The sequence below is a fragment of the Lissotriton vulgaris genome, chromosome 5 (genome assembly GCF_964263255.1).
Source record: "Lissotriton vulgaris chromosome 5, aLisVul1.2, whole genome shotgun sequence".
NCBI classification, from domain to species: Eukaryota; Metazoa; Chordata; class Amphibia; order Caudata; family Salamandridae; genus Lissotriton; species Lissotriton vulgaris.
In genome coordinates, this window is record NC_141693.1 from 1203650318 (window position 1) to 1203676553 (window position 26236).

The 26236-nt window shown below is 45.2% G+C and overlaps 1 protein-coding gene across 1 annotated transcript in view; it reads left to right on the forward strand.

Annotated features, from left to right (window-relative positions):
- The window catches only part of LOC147712271 (uncharacterized), a 116676-nt gene extending 97599 nt beyond the window's left edge, over positions 1-19077 (forward strand). The window contains exons 13-15 of the mRNA XM_086919612.1: positions 3845-4054; positions 10763-10972; positions 19071-19077. Of these exons, the coding sequence (XP_086775738.1) occupies positions 3845-4054; positions 10763-10972; positions 19071-19077 (427 nt within the window). The remainder of the gene's footprint in view (positions 1-3844; positions 4055-10762; positions 10973-19070) is intronic.
- The last annotated feature ends 7159 nt before the right edge of the window (positions 19078-26236 follow it).

Here is a 26236-nt window from a genome sequence, read left to right on the forward strand (position 1 = left end):
ACATGAATGGACAATATTAGAGTTATAATAACAGAATGTTGTTGAAAGAAAGTAAGGTAGAACAGAAGCATGAAACCTTCTATTAAAAGGAAAGGTTTTATTTTATTTCCTATGATTTGTTCTAAGTGTTTTGTGTTTAAAAGGGGTTTGTGTGAGCCCAGACTTAAGAATCCAAGGCAGTTTTAATTAATATAGTGAGCCTCTAAAAACTGCAAATTGCATGATAAAGTGTTTGTCTTCAAATGTAATACTACCATCAATATTTAAATACTGTTACTCTTTTATTTTTAATGGGATGAAACAAGACATGCATCCAACCATTCTGAAATCAGATATTGCTGTGCTGTCCTCTTGGTGGTATGCATCCACCTTCTGCCAGCTATCTGATATCTGCTTATTTCAACCTTCATTAATGTGGTTACTCTTCAACTCTGTGTCAGGACCTTCAGACAGATAGGGTCTGCAAAACTCTAAGAGCCTGTGGAAAGAGGTTGACAGATTCCAGTAAGAGTAGGACAACATGGAAATTAAAGGCTGGGGGAAACAGAACTTAATTGGAGATCAGGAAATCATGGTGACTTGGCCTCTGATTCCAAGATGGCGGAGCGTATCTATAGAGTCACAGATGTTCGCACACTATTACAAATCCAAGATGGCACTTCTCGCTACAGGTGATGATAGAATTTCCTATTCGACTCTTGTAGAAATGGGGGTCTCTAGTTGGCAGAGGTATGCATCTGTCCAAGTAGGAACCACGGCTCTAGTCAGGGTAAGTCAGATACACACCCTAAATAAACCTGTGTGCAACCTCTGTTCGCTTGACACAGGGCAGGCAAGCTTAATTTAAGAGGAAATTTGTAAAGATTTGGACAACTCTTAATATAGTAAAACAGCAAAACACCTGCTGGGCAGAGTCAAATCTTAAAGTCAAGCTGACCATGATGGGACGCAGGTCCAATTCGAAGCCATGCAGGCCCCGCTCAAACAGTACCTTTACGGAGAAAATGCATCAACATTGCAGAGCAGCTGTATGGAGCAGAGGAGGCAATGCGTTGTCATCGATCAAAGATTTGTAGTCGATGCATTGGTTTCGAGTCACACATTTCTGTCCTGTATTGTTGCCCATCTCCAGGGTGTGAGTCCAGCAGGCACAGTGGAGCAGGAGTCCAGCAAATCTAGTAGGGTGTCAGCCTGTCAGCAGCACATCAGTCTTTCTCCCTGGCAGTGTCTCCTGGGGCCCAGGGTGTACTGAGTTGGGAGTTCTAGGGGTCCAGTGCTTGTGCCTTCGAACTGGAGGCAGACTTCAAAGAAAGGCCTTTGAAGCACACAAGGCCTCCGCCCTTTTTGCCCTGACTGCAGACGCACTACAGTGGGGTATGCTGCATTTTGTGTGGGGACAAGCACATCCCTATTCAAGTGCAAAAGTAAGCTCCTCCCTTTTACCCAGCCCATGAAGACCCTATAGCCTGGTGCTGGGCCATCAGCATGTGAATGGCACACCTCAGGTCCCTGTGTTTGTGACTGTCTAGAGGAAATGCACAAAGCCATCTGTCACCCACCCCAGATCTGTATTCAGAAACAGGTAGAAGCACAGAATGGTTAAAGTAGGAACATGCCAACTTTCTAAAAGTGGCATTTTCGAACTTACAATTTAAAATCCGACTTCACCATAAGTTGTGATTTTAAATTGTGTCTAGAGACACCAAACTCGAAATATCCATCTTGTCCCAATTGTAAATTATACTTGTAAGATGCAATAAGGTAATCCCAATGTTAACCTGTGAGAAAGATAGCCCTTTCAGTAGTGAGAAACGCATTTAACTGCTTTTCACTACCTGGACATGTAAAACGTGAAAGTACATGTCCAACATTTAAATAACCTGCACCCTACCCTTGAGGCTTGTTGGGGCCTAACGTTAGGGTGACATATTTGTACTAAAAGGAAGGTTTGGGCCTGGCAAGAGGGTTAACTTGCCAGGCTGAAATGGCAGATAAAACTGCGGACATAGACTCTGCAATGGCAGGCCTGTGACTTGTTTTAAAGGGCGACTGAAGTGGGGGGTACAATCAGTGCTGCAGGCCCACTTGTAGCATGTACAGGCTCCGGGCACATAGAGTCCACTTTACTAGGGACTTCTAAATAAATTAAATATGCCAATAGGGACATGCCATAAGATAACATTTGAAGTCCTGTGCCTCATTCATAATGTCTTGTACGGTAAGGGAGCGAATTGCCACAGATCCAACTCACTTCGGTGCTGTTCTCAGCAAGCCTTACGCTCATCCTAAGCCCACCTGCTCAAAGTTCCTAGGATAAAGAAAGTCAGATGGTGAGACAGGAGTCTCTACCATCTTGGCAGCAAACATTTGAACTCCTCTCCTTTAGCCTTAAGAGAATGCCAATATTGATATGCAATTCACCTCTCAAATGCAACACATTAAAATTAAACAATGTAGCCACAAAACCTCTGTTTTCATATTAATCAGAATTCATTCATAAACATCATCACATGTATGAATTCCATGGACACAATTAAATCGCATTAAAAAGTTTTTTTCTCTCACCACACCACAATAAATCTCCTTTTAGAGCATTCATCAACCCAGCTTCACATCCTTTTCACACTCATTTCATGCAACCTTTTCTAGCATACTTTCACAAACATTCACTACTCCCACTACCCACACATGCCAGCAGCCCTACACCCTGTCCATTTTACACAATGTCAAAACAATATCCAATCAGAAAATATACAATTAAACAGAAGGCCAAATAAATAAGTTTAAAAAACTCCCATAGATTTTTCAATTCTTTTCATATTATGTACACACAATTGGCCACAGGAAGGTTGACGCGTTTTGAACCCCCCAAATCCAGGGTTCTCCTCAGGACCAGAAAGCTCAATCAAATTGCTAGATCAGCCGATCTAAGCTTCAAATCAAAGCAAACTTTGTAATAATCGGCTGATCTAGCAATGTGATTGAGCTTTCTGACCCTGAGGAGAACCCCAGATTTGAGCAGTTCAAAATGCGTCAACCTTCGTGTGGCCAATTGAGTGTATATAATATGAAAAGAATTGAAAAATCTATGGGATTTCTTTAAACTTATTTGTTTGGCCCACAGTTTAATTGTATATTGTATATTCTTTGATTGGATATTGTTTTGAGTTTGTGTAAAGTGGGCAGGGTGTAGGGATGCTGGAATGTGTGGGGAGTGGGAGTTGTGGATGTTTGTGAAAGTATGCTAGAAGAGGTTGGATGAAATGAGTGTGAAAGTGATGTGACAGTGGTTTGATGAATGTTCTAATAGGAGATTTATTGTGGTGTGGTGAGATAAAAATAGTTTTTAATGCGACTTAATTTGTCCATGGAATTCATTCATGTGATGCTGTTTATGAATAAATTCTGATTAATTTGAAAATAGAGGTTTTGTGGCTACATTGTTTTATTTCAATGTGTTGCCGTTAAGAGGTGAATTGCATATAAGTATTGGCATTCAGTTGTTTATTGTTGAATTATGGCTCAGCCTTAGTGATTGAAGCCCAAACCCTTTCTTGTTTCTTGGCCTAAAGAGGGCAGGGAAGTTACCAAGGCTTCAGGAAATGAGTTAAGAAATGCTTTTTCTCAAGCTCCTTGTCATAATAGTGATGCTCGAGCTCCCTCCAACCTCCTTGGCAGAACAGCCACGCTAGAGTTTCTGACTGATCCCTTTCAAGGTCTCCACTTTAGAGCCAAGCCACTTTGTATTTGCACATTTAAGGAAATTCTTAATTAATTTTTTTACTTACTCACTAATGTTGCAATGTAATTATAGGAGCAAATATTTGTGTTTGCTTTCCAACAGAATCAGGAACAACGAAGTCTCCTACAACAATATCATTGTCAACAGTATCAAAAGAGTTAAAAGCAACAACAACATTAACAGCATCAACAATATCACCGCCAACATTAACAACCCCAACAACACCCACTACAATAACAACTACATTAATAACACCTACAACAGCAACAACAGTACCGACAAACGAAAAGATAACAAGCACCACACCAGAAGGTAACTTCAAATTCTTACAGATCACATGCCATGGTTATGGGACTTTTGTATAGTTGATTATGTTGTAAAGCAATGTCCAGGCAGTGGGATGCACAATTAGGTTATTTGTAGGAATGGACCCCGCAGTGAGGTAAAGTGAATTACTTAAAATGAGATGAGTGTCAAACTTGTTATGTGTAAGATGAAGCAGATGTAGATGGACCTATGATTGACTGGAAGAGGAGAATCAAAAAGTGGCATTTGAATGTACCAAAATAGAATTAGAAGCTATACACTATAGGCTGGAAGAGGAGGAGGCTTGATGATACATATCATTCATTTTTCTGCAAACACTAATTGTTCAAAAAACTGCTCACGATAAATGTTTTACTGTTCAACTTCATAAATTATCTATAGTTCTGTCATTTATTATTGAACACATTTTTTGTCTATTTGCATGCTATATTTCTGCTAAATACAGATTTTAAAAAGTTAGTGTTTGCTATTTATACAATGTCGACAATTATATCCCAGATCGATTCTGATAAATTATTCTGTGAACAGTGTTTTAACTACTAACCTAAAAGAATTCCTTTGAAGGTGTTCAAATAATGCAGGTATTGTAATTGTGTAGATGGATGTTAGTATGTTTCTATCAACATAACTCATATACGCTCATGTATTTATGTTTTTAACATGAATGGACAATATTAGAGTTCTAATAAGAGAAAGTTGTTGAAATAAATTCAGGTAGAACAGAAGCATGAAACATTCTATTAAAAAGAAAGGTTTTTTTTATTTGCTATGATTTGTTCTAAGTGTTTTGTGTTTAAAAGGGGTTTTTGAGAGTCCAGACTTAAAAACCCAAGGCAGTTTTAATTAATATATTGAGTCTCTAAAAACTGCAAATTATATGACAAAGTGTTTTTCTTCAAATGTAATATTACCACCAATATTTAAATACTGTTACTCTTTTATTTTTAATGGGATGAAACAAGCCATGCATCCAACCATTCTGAAATCAGATATTGCTGTGCTATCCTCTTGGTAGTAGGCATCCACCTTCTGCCAGCTATTTGTTATCTGCTTATTACAACCTTCATTAATATGGTTACTCTTCAACTCTGTGTCAGGACATTCAGGCAGATAGGGTCTGCACAACTCTAAGAGCCTGTGGAAAGAGGTTGACAGATTCCAGTAAGATGAGGACAACATGGAACTTAAAGGCTTGGACAAACAGAACTTAATTGGAGATTGAGGAATCATGGTCACTTGCTCTCTGATTCCAAGATGGCGTAGCGCATCTATAGAGTCACAGATGTTCACACACTATTACAAACCCAAGATGGCACCTCTCACTACAGGTGATGATAGCACTTCCTGTTCGATTCTTGTAAAATGGGGGACTCTAGTTGACAGAGGTAAGTCAGATACACACCCTAAAAAAACCTGTGTGCATCCTCTGTTCGCTTGCAACAGAGGAGGCAAGCTTAATTTAAGAGGCAATGTGTAAAGTTTTTGCATAACACTTAATATGGTAAAACAGTAAAACACCTGCTGGGCAGAGTTAAATCTAAAAGTCAAGCTGACCATGATGAGACGCAGTTCCAATTCAGAAGTCATGCAGGCCCCGCTGAAACTGTACCTTTATGGAGAAAAAGCATCAACATTGAAGAGCAGCTGCATGGAGCAGAGGAGGCAATGCGTTGTCATCTATTGAAAAATTGTAATTGATGCATTGGTTTTGAGTCACGCATTTCTGTATTGTATTATTGTCAATCTGCGGAGTATGAGTCGGGCAGACACAGCGGAGCAGGAGTCCTGCAAATCTAGTAGGGTGTCAGTCCTTTCAATAGCACATCAGTCTTTCTTCCTGGCAGTGTCTCCTGGGGACCAGGGTGTACTGAGTTGGGAGTCTTAGGGGTCCAGTACTTATAACTGGTTGTGGCTTCAAACTGGAGGCAGGCTTCAAAAAAAGGCCTTTGAAGCACACAAGGCCCCCACCCTTTTTGCCCTGGCTGCAAACGCACCACAGTGGGGTATGCTGCATTTTGTGTGGGGACAAACACATCTCTATTCAAGTGCAAGAGTAAGCTCCTCCCTTCTACCCAGCCCATGAAGACCCAATAGCCTGGTGCTGGGCCATCAGCATGTGAATGGCACACCTTAGGTCCCTGTGTTTGTGACTGTCTAGTGGAAATGCACAAAGGCATCTGTCACCCACCCCAGATGTGTATTCAGAAACAGGTAGAGGCACAGAATGGTTAAAGTAGGAAAATGCCAACTTTTTAAATGTGGCATTTTCAAACCTACAATTTAAAATCCGAGTTCACCATAAGTTGTGCTTTTAAATTGTGAGTCTAGAGCAGAGGTCTTCAAACTTTTGTAGGTTGAGCCCCCCCAGCTGAATTTCTTTAGATGTTGGGCCCCCCCACCACCTAACAGAAATTTCAGGAATCTGGCACACTATACAATCATCCGCCACGCGCATATCATGGGCCATATCTGGCAAGTAATGTTCAACACAAAAAGAGTGTTTAGTAAACTGCAGGTTTTGATCTAAAATAAACGTTTTTACGGTTGTAACATGAAAAAACATATTTCCCTGCAAATAGTAATAGACTCTCTTACACCAATCACATTAAAAAGAAATGAAACAAAACGGTATTTATAAGAATCTCTATAGGAATTATTCCAGGCCATCAGAGCAAAAACAGAGCTGCCTCTATCAAGGGGCCCCCTTAAAAGCTGGATTGCAGTACATGTAAATGTGTCCTTTTGTCATTTAGGACAAAAACCTTGATGTGGCACGACAGGCCATACTTGTGTACCGGAGCGCAACTAGACCCGAACTTCAGGTGGGGGCTAATAACACCCAGCCATGGCTGGCCCTAGCACTGGTCACACACAGTGCAACAGTCTGTTTTGGCGCCCCCTCCTCCATTTCCTCCTCCATGAATTCCCTCGCTGTCACTCACCAACAATGCACCTCATCTCTCTATAGCACCTTTCTGGCAAACATTTCATTTTTTTATAGCACTTCTCATTGTTTACTCACACTCAGTTCTTTGATCTGCATAGTACACATTCTTTGTAGCAGGCACATTAACCCTCTGCACTGTGTAGGTGGCTAGAGCACCCACATGAGTGCACCGTGACCCATGCAACAGTGTGAGAGTAGGGTAAGAGGAGTGACTGCAGGGTGAGTGAGGTGACCATATGAATTTGGGTGAGGGTGTAAGGGCAGAGTGGGACGAATGATTGTACGGTTATTGATGGGCTTATTTGCGTGAAATTCCAGATTGAGCAGTGAGGGGGACAGGTGAGTGAAGTGTCACATGATTGCAGGTTGAATAGTGTGCTTGTGTGACTGCAGGGTGAGGTACAGGGTGAACAGCGCCAGTGCATTGTGAGTGCAGAGTGATCACTGTGAGTGCAGAGTGAGCGGGTGAATGTTGTGAGTGCATGGTGATCAGTGTGTGCATTGTGATCACTGTTAGTGCAAGGTGAGCCTGAAAGTGAATGGCGAGAATGAGGAGCGATTTGTCTGAATTTAGGGTGCATTCCCTGACACTTGAAGCAACTCCGCATGTTATTGACTGCAGCGTAGGGTTTCAGATATAAGCTACAATTATTGCTATTATGGCATTACCAGGGATCAGGGTGGAGGAAATAAAAGTGCTTATCTTGTAACAAACCTTGGGGCATATAAACAAGGGCCTTATCTTCTTTAAAAGCCAAAAATGCAGAGATACTATAGTCCTATTTACATGTGGGTGCTTACATGCATTAGCGCTTTTTAGCGCCCGTTTTCCCGACGCCTGCTTTGCATCTCTAATGAGATGCAAAGTGGGAGTCACTGGGCAGTACTGCTTGTAAAGTATTGCTGATGTGCACATCGCGATATTTACAAGGAGGCCCACGCATTTTAGCAGATGTTAGTTTTTCGCCGAAAACCACGATTTTCGCCCAAAACTAACGTCTGCTAAAATGCTGACTTACCTATACTTTACATTGGGGGTGGATTATGCTGATACGACCCTGTGGCCGTTTTCCATGGAACATCGCTGGAAAACCAGCGATGTTTCATTGAAAACACCGCTATCGCCGGAATAATTATCGCCATTGCGCTATGCGTTGTTAATACAGCGGTAGCATGGCAGTATTGTCTAGCGATAGCCGGCGATAACAAATCTCACCCAAAGCGCAGCCAGCGATAATTATCGCTGCCGCTTGATAATATGCCTGTTCCAGTTTTATAATTAGGGTTGCCAGGTCATTTTTTTGATGTCTCAGGTGATACAAAAATAAGCAGTCACCTAAAGCTGTATTGTCAGCACTTGTCTGTGCATACTTGGAACAGGACATACATAGAGAGCACTTTTAATTGTGTGCTAGGGCTGCCTGAATGATCCATGACTTATAATAATAAAAGGGGAAAAAGACAGAAAAGTCACATTACAAAGGAATACATATTTCTTTAATTATAAGCATATTTAATGTCAAGACAAGTAATTTGCATACTTTTTGAACTACACATGGCTGGCTGGCATTTTGCTTTTGGCAACTTGTAGCCCTTTTAGCCTGTGGGGCATTGTGTGCCTGACTGTGTAATTTTAAAAAAAACTTGTCTCCTTTCTGCTAAGAGCTAACCCTCCCAAGACGGAGTTAACTTCATAGAGCTGAAATGCTTCAGCTGCAGTGGGAGGCGGAATGTCTCCTTTGCTGAAACTGATAGAAAGTAACAGTCACTTTCAGCTGCAGTGGGAGGCAAGGAGTCTCCTCTGCTATGAAATCTAATGCAAAGGAACAGGACTGTCAGTTCATTTGCTTTAGGTTTTAGCAGAGACTTCCTGCCTTCCACTGCAGCTCAAGTATTTCGGCTCTACCAATTAACCCCCTCCCAGGACAATTACAAGTAACTGTTAGCTCTTAACATGACAAAGAAAGAGCACATCGTGCCCCATCTATCTCCCCCTCCCTCGCCACTCCAACCCTCTGTTACCGGAGTTCTCCCAAGAAACAATTCAGTTTGAAATGGTTTTGTAGACTTGCGATGCGGGACAGTTAAACACCAACACAGTAAAGGTTTTATGGTGGAGTGGCGCCCCCCTTGAGATGGGGTCACGCCCCCCTGGGGGGGCGCGCCCCACAGTTTGAAGAACTCTGGTCTAGAGACACCAAACTCGAAATATCCATCTTGTCCCAATTAGAAATTACACTTGTAAGATGTAATAAGGTAATCCCAATGTTAACCTGTGGGAAAGATAGCCCTTTCAGTCGTGGAAAACGTATTTAACTGTTTTTCACTACCCGGACATGTAAAACATGAAAGTACATGTCCAACTTTTTAAATAACCTGCACCGTACCCTTGGGGCTTGTTAGGGCCTAACTTAAGGGTGACATATTTGTACTAAAAGGAAGGTTTGGGCCTGGCAAGAGGGTTAACTTTCCAGGCTGAAATGGCAGTTAAAACTGCGGACATAGACTCTGCAATGGCAGGCCTGTGACATGTTTTAAAGGGCAACTGAAGTGGGTGGTACAATCAGTGCTGCAGGCCCACTTGTAGCATGTACAGGACCCTGGCACATAGAGTCCACTTTACTAGGGACTTATAAATAAATTAAATATGCCAATAGTGACATGCCATACGATAAAATTTGAAGCCCTGTGCCTCATTCATAATGTCTTGTACGGTAAGGGAGCGATCTACCACAGATCTAACACACTTCAGTGCTGTTCTCAGCGAGCCTTATGTTCATCCTCAGACCACCTGCTCAAAGTTCCTTGGATGAAGAAAGTCAGATGGGGAGACAGGAGTCTCTACCATGTTGGCAGCAATCTCTGGAACTCCTTGCCTTTGGCCTTAAGAGAATGCCAATACTGATATGCAATTCACCTCTCAACTGAAACACATTGAAATTAAAAAATGCAGCCATGAAACCTCTGTTTTCTTATTATTCAGAATTTATTTATAAACATCATCACATGTATGAATTCCATGGACACAATTAAATCACATGAAAACGTTTTTTTCTCTCACCACACCACAATAAATCTCCTTTTAGAGATTCAACAACCCAGCTTCACATCACTTTCACACTCATTTCATGAAACCTTTTCTAGCATACATTCACAAACATCCACTACTCCCACTCTCCACTCATTCCAGCAGCCCTACACCGTACCCACTTTACGCAATGTCAAAACAATATCCAATCAAAAAATATACAATTAAACTGTAGGCCAAACAAATAAGTTTAAAGAACTCCCATATATTTTTCAATTCTTTTCATATTATGTACACACAATTAGCCACACAAAGGTTGTTTCATTTCCATGTGTTGCCTTTGAGAGGTGAATTGCATATCAGTATAGGCATTCAGTTGTTTATTGTTGAATTATGTCTCAGCCTTAGTGATTGAAGTCCAAACCCTTTCTTGTTTTTTGGCCTAAAGAGGGCAGGGAAGTTACCAAGGCTTCAGGAAATTAGTTAAGAAACGCTTTTTCTCAAGCTCCTTGTCACAATAGCGATGCTCGAGCTCCCTCCGACCTTCTTGCCAGAACAGCGACTCTAGAGTTTCTTACTGATCCTTTTCGAGTTCTCCACTTTAGCGCTAAGCCACTTTGCATTTGAACGTTTAAGAAAATTATTAATGACTTTTTGTTTACTCACTAATGTTGCAATGAAATTATAGGAACCAAGATTTGTGTTTGCTTTCCAACAGAATCAGGAACAACGAAGTCTCCTACAACAACATCATTGTCAACAGTATCAAAAGAGTTAAAAGCAACAACAACAGTAACAGCATCAACAATATCACCCACAACATTAACAACCCCAACAACACCCACTACAATTACAACTACATTAATAACACCTACAACAGCAACAACATTACCGACAAACGAAAAGATAACAAGCACCACACCAGAAGGTAACTTCAAATTCTTACAGATCACATGCCATGGTCATGGTACTTTTGTATAGTTGATTATGTTGTAAAGCAATGTACAGGCAGTGGGATGCACTATTAGGTTATTTGTAGGAATGGACCCCACAGTGAGGTAAAGTGAATTACTTGAATTTAGATGAGTAACAAACTTGTTATGTGTAAGATGAAGCAGGTGTAGATGGACCTATGATTGACTGGAAGAGGAGAATCAAAAAGTGGCATTTGAATGTACCAAAATAGAATTAAAAGCTATACACTATAGGCTGGAAGAGGAGGAAGCTTGATGATACATATCATTCATTTTTCCGCAAACCCTAATTCTCCAAAAATCTGCTCACGATAAATTTTTTACTGTTCAACTTCATAAATATTCTATAGTTCTGTCATTCATTATTGGACACATTTTTCATCTATTTTGCATGCTATATTTCTGCTAATTACAGATTTTAAAACGTTGGTGTTTGCTATTTATAAAATGTCTACAAGGATATCCCAGATACATTCTGATAAATTATCTGTGAACAGTGTTTTAACTACTAACCTAAACGTTTTCCTTCGAAGGTGTTCAAATAATGCATTTATTTTAATTGTGTAGATGGATTTTAGTATGGTTCTTCCAACATAACTCATATACGCTCATGTATTTATGTTTTGTACATGAATGGACAATATTAGAGTTATAATAACAGAATGTTGTTGAAAGAAAGTACGGTAGAACAGAAGTATGAAACCTATTAAAAGGAAAGGTTGTTTTTTTATTTGCTCTGATTTGTTTCAAGTGTTTTGTGTTTAAAAGGGGTGTGTGAGAGCCCAGACTTAAGAATCCAAGGCAGTTTTAATTAATATAGTGAGCTCCTAAAAACTGCAAATTGCATGATAAAGGGCCATATGTAGGTAAATGGCATTTACCAATTCGTAAATACCGAATTTCACCGATTCGGTATTTACAAATCGGTAAATGCTATGTAGGTATTTTTACCGAAATACTTACCGAATTGGGAATATTCGGTAATTAGGTAATTGCCATGTATTCCTATGGGCCTTGAGGCCCATAGGAACCAATGGCAATTACCGAATCGGTAAATACTGATTCGGTGAAATTACCGATTTTACAAGGGGGACAGGGTCTCACTTTGACACCCTGTTGCACCCCGGATTCAGGCTTGAGTGCCATGTGACACACATACATGCCCTTAGGGCATGTGTGTGTGCCACATGGCACAGGTGTACATGCACAGATGTGCATGTACACAGGAATTCATTATTTACCATCAAATAGAATTTGATGGTAAATAACAAATTATTTAGGGCCTGTGGCACTGATTTCAGTGGCACCTACATCCCATATTACCGAATCTGTAAATTTACCGAATCGGTAATTTACATAATCGGTACATTTACCGATTCGGTAAATTTACAGATTCGGAAATATTTTGGCCCCCTACATCAGAAACTCCAAATACCGGCTGGCAGAAGAGGGGAAGATAGCGGCCGGCTAGGGAGCTAGGTCGGGAGCTCCGTGGTGGCTCTAGTGGACAAAAGAAAATTACTGGTAGAATGCCCTTTTTATTTTTATTTTTCGACACTGAGAATGTCCAATTTAAGTCTATCATTCCGCTCGAACTGCGTGGAGTTTCTTGTCCTGTGCCTGTGGACGCCCTGGGGGCTTGAAGTAAAGCGGAGCCTTCGATTCTTTTAACCCTACGACCTGGGAGCACATCGGCTCGGTCACCACGGTAGGGGGAGAACCGGAAACCTTCATCTGCCTTGGGAGCGGGACTGCGAGGTCCAGAAGTGCTAGCGCCGTCCATCGCGCGCACCTGGTTCCTCTTCCCGCCCCCTTCTCCCTCTGAGCTGCCCGGAGCTGCTGGGTACCTTTAAAACTCATCACGTCCCCCGCTGACGCGGGTGCCGCTCGAACTGCGTGGAGTTTCTTGTCCTGTGCCTGTGGACGCCCTGGGGGCTTGAAGTAAAGCGGAGCCTTCGATTCTTTTAACCCTACGACCTGGGAGCACATCGGCTCGGTCACCACGGTAGGGGGAGAACCGGAAACCTTCATCTGCCTTGGGAGCGGGACTGCGAGGTCCAGAATGGAAAGGGGCGACCACTCGGTCCCCCCGAACGTATGGCGGAGTGCCTCGATCCCCCCGGGAAGCCATTTTTGGGCGGGAGGCGCGTCTCGGCTGGTATGCCCGAAGCGGCGTAGCCGGGGCGCGCTTTTTCCCGCCCTACAGTGGGCTGGCCTAGACACTGACGCAGCCAGCCACGCCCCCGGGGCAGGCAGGGGCGGGTTTACGCCCGCCCTGAAGACGGATAAAAAGGGACGCAAGACCAGAAGACATCCTCTTGTTCTTGTGCTCTGAAGCTGCACCTCCTCGCTGCACGTGAGCTCGGGACAGAACGAAGAGCCAATTTTGAGCGTTTTGATCTTTCTTTTTGTCTTCTAGATACTTGGTCGGAAAGATGCCCAGAAAAGGCGCGAAGAGAATGACGACGGAACAGATGGTTCGGATCCTCATGAAGGATATGTCCGAGATGAAGAAACGGGTGGCGGAGCGAGATGGGGAGGGGGGATCGGGGCGTCCATCGGCTGGAGCAGCTCCTGGAGGAAAAGCCAAGAGGCCTAGAAGGGGACCAGCCGGGGGAGACGTCCCGGTTCCCTGTACCCCGCTCGAGGCGCCAACCCCGGTACCGGTGGAGGGGAATCCGATTCCCGTCGTGGTCACCCCGACATCCACGGAAGATATGCCTCCCGAGTTGGCGGCACAGCTAGCAGCGTGGTTGGGCGACAGTAGCGAGGGCGCCACGGCTGCCGAGGCACAAGTACTGATGAAGCAGTTGCGCGAGAAGCGAGATGCAGCCAAGGTGCCCGCGCCGGCTGCAGTGATAGACAAGCCGCAGGCCCCGGTTGTGACTACAGAAGCTACGTCCGGTGCAGGTAAGCGGCCATTGCCAATCGCGAGGGATGAGTCAGCACCCTCTCGTAGAGAAAAGTTGGGGCAACATGTTCCTTTGGCAGTAAAGGAAAAGATTTGGGCAGGGGAGTATGTGAACATTTTCTCCTTGCTTGTCGATCATTATGAGGTGGAGCATGTTAAAGGTCAGAAGGATCTGATGCACCCGAGTGTTTGGCGCGCAAAAATGGCCGCCTTTAAAGTGAATGAAAATATTGGTAATTGGGGCAATGCATGGGGAATTTTTACGTCGATCCTAGGGGAACGTAGGCCTGAATTGCTTGCTGAGTTACCGATCTATCAGTCACGAATCATGGGGTACTCGACGTCTCACCAGGGTAACCATTGGTTCTGTTATGATAATCTCTTCAGGAAAGCGAAGGAGCATAACAAAAGTTTGACCTGGGACTGTTATGATTCTTTGACATGGGATAAAATGAAAGAGTCGGGAATGTTGAAAATGCCGTTGGTGGGGAGCAATGTCGGCGAGTCCTCCCGCCAATATGCGGGGACGCCCTTTCGGTCAGGTACGAGTACCGACGATTACTCGAGACCTGCCAGTAATACAGGGAAAAGGGGTTTCTGTTTCAATTTCAACAAAGGTAAATGTACTAGGCCCCAGGGATCGTGTAAGTTCAAGCACGAATGTAGTGGTTGCGGTTCGTCCCATCCTGAGTCCTCGTGCAGAGCCAGAACGGGTGAGAATGGGGGTAGAGGAGGCGCCAAACAGGTCTAATATAGTCCGAGGGGCGCCTTTACCAACCCCGATTGATACCTTGGCGATGATTCCCTGGCTCAGTGAATACCCAGATCGTACTTCTGCTGGGGTGCTGCGGAACGGTTTTTCATATGGTTTCCGCATCCCGGTAGGGGACTTTCGGGGTGTCGGGACGTGCAAAAACCAACTTTCCGTCTTGCAGCATACGACCGTAGTGCAGGATAAGATCCGGAAAGAGGTTATCCGAGGTCGGGTCGCCGGCCCGTTTAGTGTGCCCCCGGTACAAAATTTTGTCTGTTCTCCATTAGGGGTGGTTCCCAAGAAAGACCCAGGTGAGTTTCGATTGATTCATAATTTGTCAGCTCCACATGGTCTTTCTGTAAACGATGCAATTGATCCAGAGGTATGTTCGGTGCGGTACGCATCATTTGATGAGGCCGTAGCCATTTTGAATCGCCTGGGGCCCGGGACGCTGATGGCGAAATCAGATATCGAGTCGGCGTTCCGGTTGCTCCCGGTACACCCAGACGACCAGCGTCTTCTGGGATTCATGTTTCAAGGTTCATATTACATGGATAGGTGTATGCCGATGGGGTGCTCTATATCTTGTGCATATTTCGAGAAATTCAGTAGTTTTCTACAATGGGTCTTCACGAAGAAAACGGGTTTCAAAAATGTAATGCATTACCTTGATGACTTTCTGTTCCTGGGGGCCGCCGGGAATCACGAATGCGGCCGGGCCTTGGCCGAATTTTGTGTGTTAATGAGTCAATTTGGTGTGCCATTGGCACCAGGTAAAACTGTGGGTCCCACGACTTGCCTCGAGTTTCTGGGGATTGAGTTGGACTCTAGTGAGGGTTGTTTTCGTTTACCAGCTGCCAAAGTGTCGAAATTCAGGGCAGCCCTGCAAGTGTGTATAGATGCATCTAAAGTCACGCTGCATCAATTGCAGCAATTGGTGGGGAAGTTGAATTTTGCCCTGAGGGTGATACCAATGGCCCGCCCCTTTTCCCGTTCAATTGCCCAAGCGATGGTTGGCCTAAAAGAGGGTCATCATCGCACAAGACTATCGGCTGAGGTCCGCCAGGACATGCGTATTTGGTTAGCATTTTTGGCGGACTTCAATGGTCGAGTCGTCTGGAACAAACCAGCCGTGTCCTCTGACGAGCTTGGTCTATGGACGGATTCAGCAGGAAGCATGGGCTTTGGCGCCATCTTCGGCACAAAATGGTCGGCACAAAGGTGGCCAACATGGTGGCATAAAGATGGTCTGACGAGTAATATTGCTTTCCTTGAACTGTTTCCCATTTTGGTGGCCCTCAGAACCTGGCCCGAAGGGTTCAAAGATCATTCTGTTATATTTTGGTCTGACAATATGACCGTTGTAGAATGCATCAATAGTCAGGCAGCACGTTGTAAACTGATTTTAAGGCTGCTCAAAGAAATTGTCTTACTGTGTATGCAATTGAACGTGATATTCAGAGCAAAACATGTCCCAGGGGTGATGAATCAGGCGGCTGACGCACTGTCTCGTTTTCAAATGCAGGCCTTCTCGGGTTTCCTTCCCTCAGCGGACCCAGAGCCAGCACCCTTTCCCGAAGCTCTCTGGTCTCTCGGTGCCCCGAACTTCGTCACCTCGTGGGAGAGAGTCTAGCACCGAGGACGAGGAAGGCATATGAAGGGGCGTTTCGGGCCTATTTAGCCTTTTTGGGGACTGAGAGAGAGGGGCTTTGGGGCCATGAGGAATGGGTAGTACATTTTTTGATGTCCTTGCGTAGGGTTGGGAAGTCGGTGGCTACGGCCCAGAGGCATCGTGCTGCCATTTCCTTTGTTGCCAGGGCGCATAATATCCACGACCCGACAGCGTCTTTCGTGGTACAGAAAGCGCTGCGCGGGTGGCAACGCCTTGAGGGTCGCAGAGTAGATGAGAGGCGCCCGATAGGTCTGGATAGGTTGTCCCAGTTGCTGGCCACACTCCCTGCCACATGCTCGTCTCAGTTCGAGACGGTTTTGTTCCGAGCTGCTTTTACGCTTGCATTTCATGGGGCGATGAGGATAAGTGAGCTGGTGGCAAGGAACAAACGGGATGCGGTGGGGGGTTTGTGCCAGGAACACGTTCAGATCAGGGGTGAGACGATGACTGTCTCCATTGTCAGGTCCAAGACCGATCAAGATGGGATGGGTGACTGCATAATCATTCGCAGGATTCCCGGGTCCTCCATGTGTCCGGTAAAGTGTTTAGAAGACTACCTAGCACGAAGGGTGGCATCATGGGGAGGGACATTGTTGAGACACGCGGACGCCACCCCACTGACGAAATTTCAGTTTCAGCGGGTGCTTGCGATGTCGATTGCCGCAGCGGGCTTGAACCCGGGCGAGTTTGGGACCCATTCCTTTCGGATAGGGGCTGCCACTGAAGCTACAGCCAGGGGTCTTAATGTTGAACAAGTAAAACGAGTGGGGCGTTGGTCCTCCAATTGTTATAAGAGATATGTGCGGTTGCACATGTTGTGAAGCTGTAATAATGTACTCACGCTTCTTGTCTTTTGTTTGGTTTTCAGTTGCGCAAGCCTACGAGGCGGGGCGGACTATGCAGTCGACCCAACACCGGGCCAGCGGTCAGACATCACCGGCTGTGAGAAAAGAGGTGTGGGTCGTGGGCCACTCATACGTGAGGCGTGCCGCAGACGTATTCAAAGCAGGTGACATGATTCACGTAGCTGGGGAATACGGGTACAGGGTGTCCTTCTACGGAAGTGGCGGTCTCTGTATTGACCAGTTTCAAGCATTCTTTGAGGGTTTGTTAGGGCGGACGAGGTCACCGCCGTCTATAGTCATAGTACATTTAGGGGGCAATGATTTGGTCACCACCGGTAGACGACTTCTCCTAGAGGCAATGCTTTCCACTGTAAGTTGGTTGGCGAGGAGAGTTCCGGGGTGCACAATTGCATGGTCCCATATGATCCCACGTAAGGTGTGGCGGGGGGCTATTTCGATTCCTGCTTTGAACCATTCTGTTAGAAAACTTAATAACAAAGTGAGTAGGTTGTTCCGTTCCAAGACACTGCATTCTATCTCGCATGGTTGTATTAATGATGACAGTATGTATTTGGGGGATGGTGTGCATTTGTCTCGGGTGGGGAATGAGTTACTCATAGGAGACTTCTTAGCATGGTTAAAAACGTTAAAACATGACCTTTAGGTAGGAGTTTTGTGGGGGTCCGGATAGCCGGTCAACTATCCGGCCTGTGGCGGTAAGGTCATGATCGGTGAGCACTAATTAGAAGATCCCTATGAGTGGGCGTCACCCAACACGGATGGGAGCGCTCGGGAGAGGTGGCCATTGGCCCCTCAATGGGGAGGCGGTCCCTTCTAAGGATGGGTCGCCGGAAGTAAAGGAAAGGCGGTCAAGGCCCCTTCCTTTGTAGGAGGGGTTACAGCCCCCTCCTGGGGAATTTCCCGGGGCCAGTGACATCTGCGACGGCAGATGCGGTAAGTTGTGTGGGGTTGGGGGGAGGACTACGATACCTTCTAGATACCTCACACGAGTCTTCGAACGACCTTTAACTGGCGTCGAAGTTTTAGGTGCCCCCGTCAAGTCAAGGGAAATTGGTAGTAGTTGCACTTGAGGTACGCCTCCGTGCTGTCGCCCCTCCCCAAGTGGGAGGGGTAAGTCTGGTTAGGGATCTTGACACCGGTTACGACCTTGCCGTTGGCCCTTAAACGTTAGGATGTACAATTTCAATATTTCGAGAAAATGTTTTGTAGGATGTTAGATCGGCTAGGAGAACCTCTGTATTAGAGAATCTGTTAAGGTTAGCCAAACATCGCAATATGGTAATGAAATTGTACATAACATGAAACGTTTAATGTTTTTAATTTTGTTTTAATAAATACGGCCGGGAGGGTCACTCCCTCCCACTTCCAAAAACTTCAAGAACTGTTTCCGGGTTCCCTCCTTTTGGGGATTGTGTTGAGAGGGGGTGGCGGGTATCTCAGCCATATGGAAAGGGGCGACCACTCGGTCCCCCCGAACGTATGGCGGAGTGCCTCGATCCCCCCGGGAAGCCATTTTTGGGCGGGAGGCGCGTCTCGGCTGGTATGCCCGAAGCGGCGTAGCCGGGGCGCGCTTTTTCCCGCCTTACAGTGGGCTGGCCTAGACACTGACGCAGCCAGCCACGCCCCCGGGGCAGGCAGGGGCGGGTTTACGCCCGCCCTGAAGACGGATAAAAAGGGACGCAAGACCAGAAGACATCCTCTTGTTCTTGTGCTCTGAAGCTGCACCTCCTCGCTGCACGTGAGCTCGGGACAGAACGAAGAGCCAATTTTGACCCACCCACCAGCCCCTGAAGACAGCCAGTTGTTCGTAATAAAGTTGAGCAATGGTTCTGTTTCTGTTTATTTACAGGTTGTGATAGTATCATGTTGATGTTGAGTGTAATAAAGAATGGTATATTTTGTGTAAGTTTTGTGATTAAAGAGATTCGGATATAGTGTCGATTTGTAAGCATGCTCTTTCGGTCATAGTGGCCAATGTATTTTTAGGTTAATTAGCATTGTCGTATTTATTTTGGTAGGCGGTAAGGTCATGATCGGTGAGCACTAATTAGAAGATCCCTATGAGTGGGCGTCACCCAACACGGATGGGAGCGCTCGGGAGAGGTGGCCATTGGCCCCTCAATGGGGAGGCGGTCCCTTCTAAGGATGGGTCGCCGGAAGTAAAGGAAAGGCGGTCAAGGCCCCTTCCTTTGTAGGAGGGGTTACAGCCCCCTCCTGGGGAATTTCCCGGGGCCAGTGACATCTGCGACGGCAGATGCGGTAAGTTGTGTGGGGTTGGGGGGAGGACTACGATACCTTCTAGATACCTCACACGAGTCTTCGAACGACCTTTAACTGGCGTCGAAGTTTTAGGTGCCCCCGTCAAGTCAAGGGAAATTGGTAGTAGTTGCACTTGAGGTACGCCTCCGTGCTGTCGCCCCTCCCCAAGTGGGAGGGGTAAGTCTGGTTAGGGATCTTGACACCGGTTACGACCTTGCCGTTGGCCCTTAAACGTTAGGATGTACAATTTCAATATTTCGAGAAAATGTTTTGTAGGATGTTAGATCGGCTAGGAGAACCTCTGTATTAGAGAATCTGTTAAGGTTAGCCAAACATCGCAATATGGTAATGAAATTGTACATAACATGAAACGTTTAATGTTTTTAATTTTGTTTTAATAAATACGGCCGGGAGGGTCACTCCCTCCCACTTCCAAAAACTTCAAGAACTGTTTCCGGGTTCCCTCCTTTTGGGGATTGTGTTGAGAGGGGGTGGCGGGTATCTCAGCCATAGTGCTAGCGCCGTCCATCGCGCGCACCTGGTTCCTCTTCCCGCCCCCTTCTCTCCTCCTCTATTTTAACCCCGCCTGGAACGCGTACGCGGGACGCGCGCGGACGACGAAGCGGGCGAAGACCGGGCCAAGAGCGGGCCCGTTTGTGGCCCGTTCGTGACCGGCAGTGACCGGACCGGGCTACCCCCCTACCTCTTCCTGCTGCCTGATCGTCTGTGGACCATGGTTGGCCGGGAAACGAGGAGCAAATCTTCGCTGGCAGGAGGATCTCAATCTGCCGCTGGAGGTATGGAGAAGTTTCTTACTAGGGCTAACACCATCATTGACAAAGAAATTATTACTCTGGAGAAACGACTGTCCAAGGAGCTAATGTCTCTTAAACGCTCGAGTATGGGCCCTTTAGCTAATGCCAGAACTCCTGAAAGACCTTCTGACTGCTTGCCTCTGTCGGATGTCCTATTTCCGCTTCCAGACTCAGCCCCCCCGCTAAGCATAGAATCTACTGTTATATCTAACCCCTCCATCACCATAGCTGATTCTAGCCATATATCTGATTGTGCAAATGTATCCTCTGCCGCTGTTAATGAAGGGAATCCTACTATCCCTACAACTCATGGGGGGAATGAAGGGGCCACCAAGAAACGGAAGAGACAATATAATTGCAAGGGAAAAACTACTGGGAGGACATCTAAAATAGCTAGAACAACCAGTACAGACGGAGCACCCTTATTGCTGAATTCCAACGGGGAAGGGAGCTCATCCAGTAATGATATGTCTATGGATAAATTAGCTATCTTACTTAAATCGATTATTTTTCCTCTAGAGGCCAAACTAGATAGGCTTGACTTCAGAATGTCTAATATAGAGAAATCAACTGCTATACTTCTAGCTAATTCCACTAAGCCTAATAGTTCTGGCCCTCCTCCTAGTTTGCCCTCTCTCCACACTACTCCTCCGACTATTGTGCCCCAAATTCCTATTTCAATGACCGTAAGCACACAACCCGCTCCCCAAGCCTCTAGCTCGGTTAGCCTAGTTGCCCCACAGTCTACTCAAGGCCCCCCTCAAGGTTTGCATATCCCACCCGCACTTATGTCTCTGGATACCCAAGGGCCGCAACCAGAAGACCTTAAAACTCCAAGAACGAGACGACCCAACCTCCCACCTGAGGCCAACCGATTTATGGTAATCCTGGCAGGTGCACCTCCATTAGCCAGGGGGGAAACCGAAACTTTCAATTCCCTTAAAACTCAAGTTATTAAATGGCTTAATTGGAACCGCCCCTTGCCGACACATCTACACAATGAAGTTATCATGGTGCGGAGGGTACCATGGATCGGTAAAACCCCTAAATCTATCAAGGGAGATTGTATCACTGTCAGTTTTAGAGACCCACGCACAGTATCTTACATATGTGCGGGTGTTAATAGGTCACCTGATTCCACTATCCAGACCCTCCCTGTTTCCTTTTTCTTCCCACCGCCGACTAACCCCTTGTACTATGATGGCAGCAACGAGTGGACTAGGGTCGAACGTAGGGGAAGGCCTTTTCGCCCAAGTCACACCAGATTGCCCCCATTTCAGACCCCGCAGAATATCTTCTGGGATTATAATCGATATGGCTGTCTTGATGGGCTTGAAGGAGTCGACTGACTACCCAATGTCCATACTACTGTCCCCCCTCTACCCAACGAGACTAACCTAGCCGATAGCGGAGTCACTGTGGAATATCAAAACCTTCCAGCAATGAGAGATAAAATCACCTGCAATACACATGTTTGGACCCCCCCAACTCATGATAAATCAAACGAGTCCAACTTTCCACCACCTGTTGAGGTTATTGATGATATAGGAGGCACCTTGATCTCTCCCATAGAAGAGCTATCTCCCCCTAGTGATCAAGGGTATTCTATGGTGAGTTGGAACATAGCTGGCTGGCGTCAGAAAGCTTCAGCTTTAGGGTGGAGGGAACTAGTTCTTGGGTTTGATATTTTATGTTTACAGGAAACATGGTCCACTACGGAAATCTATGTTGATGGGTTTGTTTCATACAATTGTGTTGCCCAGGAATCTGTTATGGGGAGGGCAAAAGGGGGCCTGCTTGTTTTGATATCAGTTGACCTCCCGATAACTGTTGATACATATGCAATTGTGGGCACACATTCACAAATTCTGGAACTAAAAGCTAAAAAGGGCAGGAACATCTTATTGATCAATCACTACAATAATACATTTGACTCTAACAGTAGTCTGGTTGTGGATGAACTGGAAGCCTTTTTAAATAAAATCTGTAACAAACCCCACTCATTTTATGACATCATATGGGGAGGGGACTTTAACATTAGAACATGCCCACACTCTCTAACCCCAGTTTGTGGGTTTGATGGGGAATCTGGGGAGAATTTAGCACATTTCCAACACTCCCTATATGGGACCGCCCTTAATGGTCTTCTGTTAAAATTTGATCTAGTTATTCACCAACCAGCTCTCGATATTATGGGCAATATTGTTCCAACATTTAGAGGGAGGGACGCTGAGTCGGTCATTGATCATTTGCTGATCTCAACCCTTTTGGTGCCATTTTGTACAGTGCCAATTACCAAGGATTTATGTTTGAGCGACCACAATGCCCTAACTATGTATATTCTTATGTGGGGCCCGAAAATTATGCCCACAGGCAGGGTTGTTGACAATATCGTCCCAAGTAGGCCTAATGGAACCAGGATAAAGTGGTGTACCGAAAAATCTGAAAAACTACATAGCACAGTTGTGGCAGGCGGTCTCAATCAGATACTTCGCTGTCTGGAAGTCAATGCCCCTCTTTCAGGCATTATAACGGACTTTGAGGATCTTGGTACTATAATTAATGGAATCTTTACTAATAATAAGAATACATCTAAACGGGGTAAGGTTGGCTGGTTTGACCGCGCTTGTACCACAGCGCTAAAAACTCTTAAGCAAGCACTGTCAAATCTCCCTAGAGATAGGGAAATAGTTAAAACCTTAAGGTCAAATTATAACACAGAACTCAAACGTAGGAAAAACGAACTCCGGGAACAAGCCTGGGATAATCTGGATTGTGCCGCAGCCCTTAAGGACTGTAAATTGTTCTGGAGTACTATTAATGCCCCATTCCTCCAGAATGATGATTTCCCAGTACTTACCGCATTAGTAAGTGAAGAGAGCTGGGTCAAATATTTTTCAGGAATCTTCGATCCACCTGAGGAGACTTATGATAAAACCCATATGAACCCCCAGCTGCGTCCGCAGCCTCTGGGAATCACCATTCGAGAAGTGGACATGGCAATCAATTCTAGTAAAGGTGGGAAAGCCCCAGGACCCGACGGGGTCCCGGTAGATATATACAAACATGATTTGGCCCTCTGGAGCCCCCTATTGACCCAGGTCTTCAATGCTGCCACTGATCTTTCCACCCCGGCAACTTGGAGCGAATCCATCATCATCCCGATTTACAAGAAGGGAGATAGAGGGGAGGCCAAAAACTATCGCCCCATTTCCCTTCTAGACTCCTCCCTTAAAATTATGAGCCGAGTATTATTGTTACGCCTGGAGGAGTGGGCGTCTGATAATAATATCCTGGCACAATCACAGTATGGCTTTAGAAAGGGCTTGGGGACCATTGACCAATGTATTAACCTTAATCTCTTAATAGGTAAATATACTATGGCCAAACCTGGTTCCCTATTCCTTTGTTTTGCGGACCTCTCTAGTGCCTTCGACCTGGTGAATCACTCCCTGTTGTGGACAACCCTTCTTGATATGGGGGCACCCCCGGCTATCATCCATTTCCTAGCTGGGCTATACTCCAATTTGTCCACACAGATTCGATATGGTCCAGCTGGAGAGTGCACGAGCAAGATTAAGGTAAAATCAGGCATTAGGCAGGGGTGCGTACTGGCCCCCCTGCTTTTCTCTCTTTTTATTAATTCCATGGAACATGAATTAAAACAGGTCCAGGCTGATGCACCACAAGCAGGGGGCCTACCTATTCCAGTGTTGTTATACGCGGATGACACTGTTTTATTATCCAGAACTCCAATTGGCTTGCAGCGGTTAATGAATTGTTTTTATGACTTCATTCAGGGTAAAAAACTTAAAATTAATAACACCAAAACATTTACAATGGTCTGTGGCAAAAAGGCGAATTACCATAAGTCTTTCTATTTTAAAAATAACAGAATTGAGGCTGTAGATAATTTTTGTTATCTGGGCATTACTTTTAATAGCCTGGGCTCTTGGGCACCTGAACACACTAACATAAAAGCCAGGATGGGGAAGGCTTCTTCAGGTGTCTTTCGCTTTGCCAATAAACTGGGCAGCCGCAGGATTGCTGCAATGTTAAATATTTATAGACACCGATGTTTATCTATAGCGCTCTATGGATCGGGGGTATGGGGGTACGGGTCTAACAAAGACTTGCAAATATTGGAAAATTTGTTTCTGAAACGGCTACTTTGTTTACCCCCTACGGCATCCAACTATCTGGCCCACGAGGAACTAAGGTTGGACCATATAGCCGATCTAATTGAATTGAGACCCCTCCTGGTTTGGAGGTCTATCTGGCTGAAGGATGAAACAAGTTTCACAAAGTGCATTATCAAAGATTGTTTGGTGTTGGATAAATTTGCGAATATACCATGGATAAAGTATGTGATTACTACTTTTAAGGACTTCTTACATTTGGATGTACGTAAAGAACCCGAGATTGCAACTTCTTTATCCAAAAAAGGGTTGAAAGAAGAATTCATGAGGGTAAAACTCGGTAAACGGAAAGCAGATACACGTAACTATTCAACCCATGCTTTCTATTTTTCCAATGTAAATGAGGGTCATGGTTTGCCGACCTACCTTAAAATAATCTATAGACAATCTCATCAATTTGTATTATCCAGACTTAGACTTGGTATTGTCCACAATCTTGTGGCCTTCCCAAAGATGAAAATTTATTCAACTTCTGCTTGTCCATGTGATGGACTGACCAAACAAAGTACCCTTCATTTCATGTTAATTTGCCCCCTCTATAAAGCCCTACGTATTGTTTACTTGAAACCGTTGTTTAAAAAATACTCTGTGTTCTCTACCTCAAATGCCATGAAACTGTTATTTTCGCTTGCTAGCCCGGATTTGTGTTTTTTTACTGCAACCTTTATCCTGAAATCTGTTGCTCTAAGGAAGAGTATGGTTTTTTAGCTGTTTTACTGTGTTCCCCATTTATTGACTTTTGTATGTCCTCGAAACAACATACGATGATATGTACCCTTCCTGTTTTATGATATTTGTACGATTTTATCTTGTGTACTTTTATGACGTTTTTTAAAACTGTCGAATAAAGTTTATAAACTGAAACTGAAACTGAAGTCTATCATTCAGTAAGCAGTCCTAGGCAACTTTAAAAGAAAAGAAAAAAACCTAAAGCCCTGGTATTCCCAACTATGGAAACAGAGAAGAAACAGAAGAAACAGCGTACCTGTATGCCGCCATTGAAGAAAGCGGGAACAGTCACGGAGCCTCGCCGAGTGGGGGTCGTGAGCTGCCAGCAGACGAGGTCTTGTATTCAGGATCTTGTGCCCTCGGGGGAGCAGAGGATTTCCTTCAGTACACACACGGGGATATGGTGCGTGGCACAGGAGGCTCGTAGAGCTTGCCAGAGAGCCGCAACCAGAACTCCTTTCCTGTTCCGGGGTGAAGAAGGCAGCGTCAGCACAATACCGGTGACTGGAGGCGAGGACTGTCAGACCTGCGGGAGCTAACGAAGCCGTGGTAGTGGTGGGGGTCCAAACTCCTGGAAAAGGGGACCGAGTGAAATGGAGGTGAAAAGTGCAAGGGTGAGTCACGGGGTGCTGACGGGGGGTGAGGAGAATTGTTACCAACCGAGGAGAGGGCAAGGTGAGGGTAAAAAAGAGCATTCAAATACTAACACACTTGATATAGAAACGGAGGGGAAACCAGCAGTGAGACATATGCATAGAGGTGAGTGCTCTCAATGGGTAAATCAGTTTCCTGGGCAAGAGAAAGTAGAACAGCGGATGACAAATTATAGTGGTAGTGACACTACTGAGGAGGTGAGAGAGAAACTTGAGAATGGGGTGGTAAATGGTGTAAATGGTGCAAATAAAGAGGATAAAGGGGCTGGATCACTTCCACAGCTCGAGGAGACACAAATCGAGGAAGTGATAAAAAAGAGAGAACAGGAGAGAGGAAGATCAAGCTATTGCCTGAGAAAT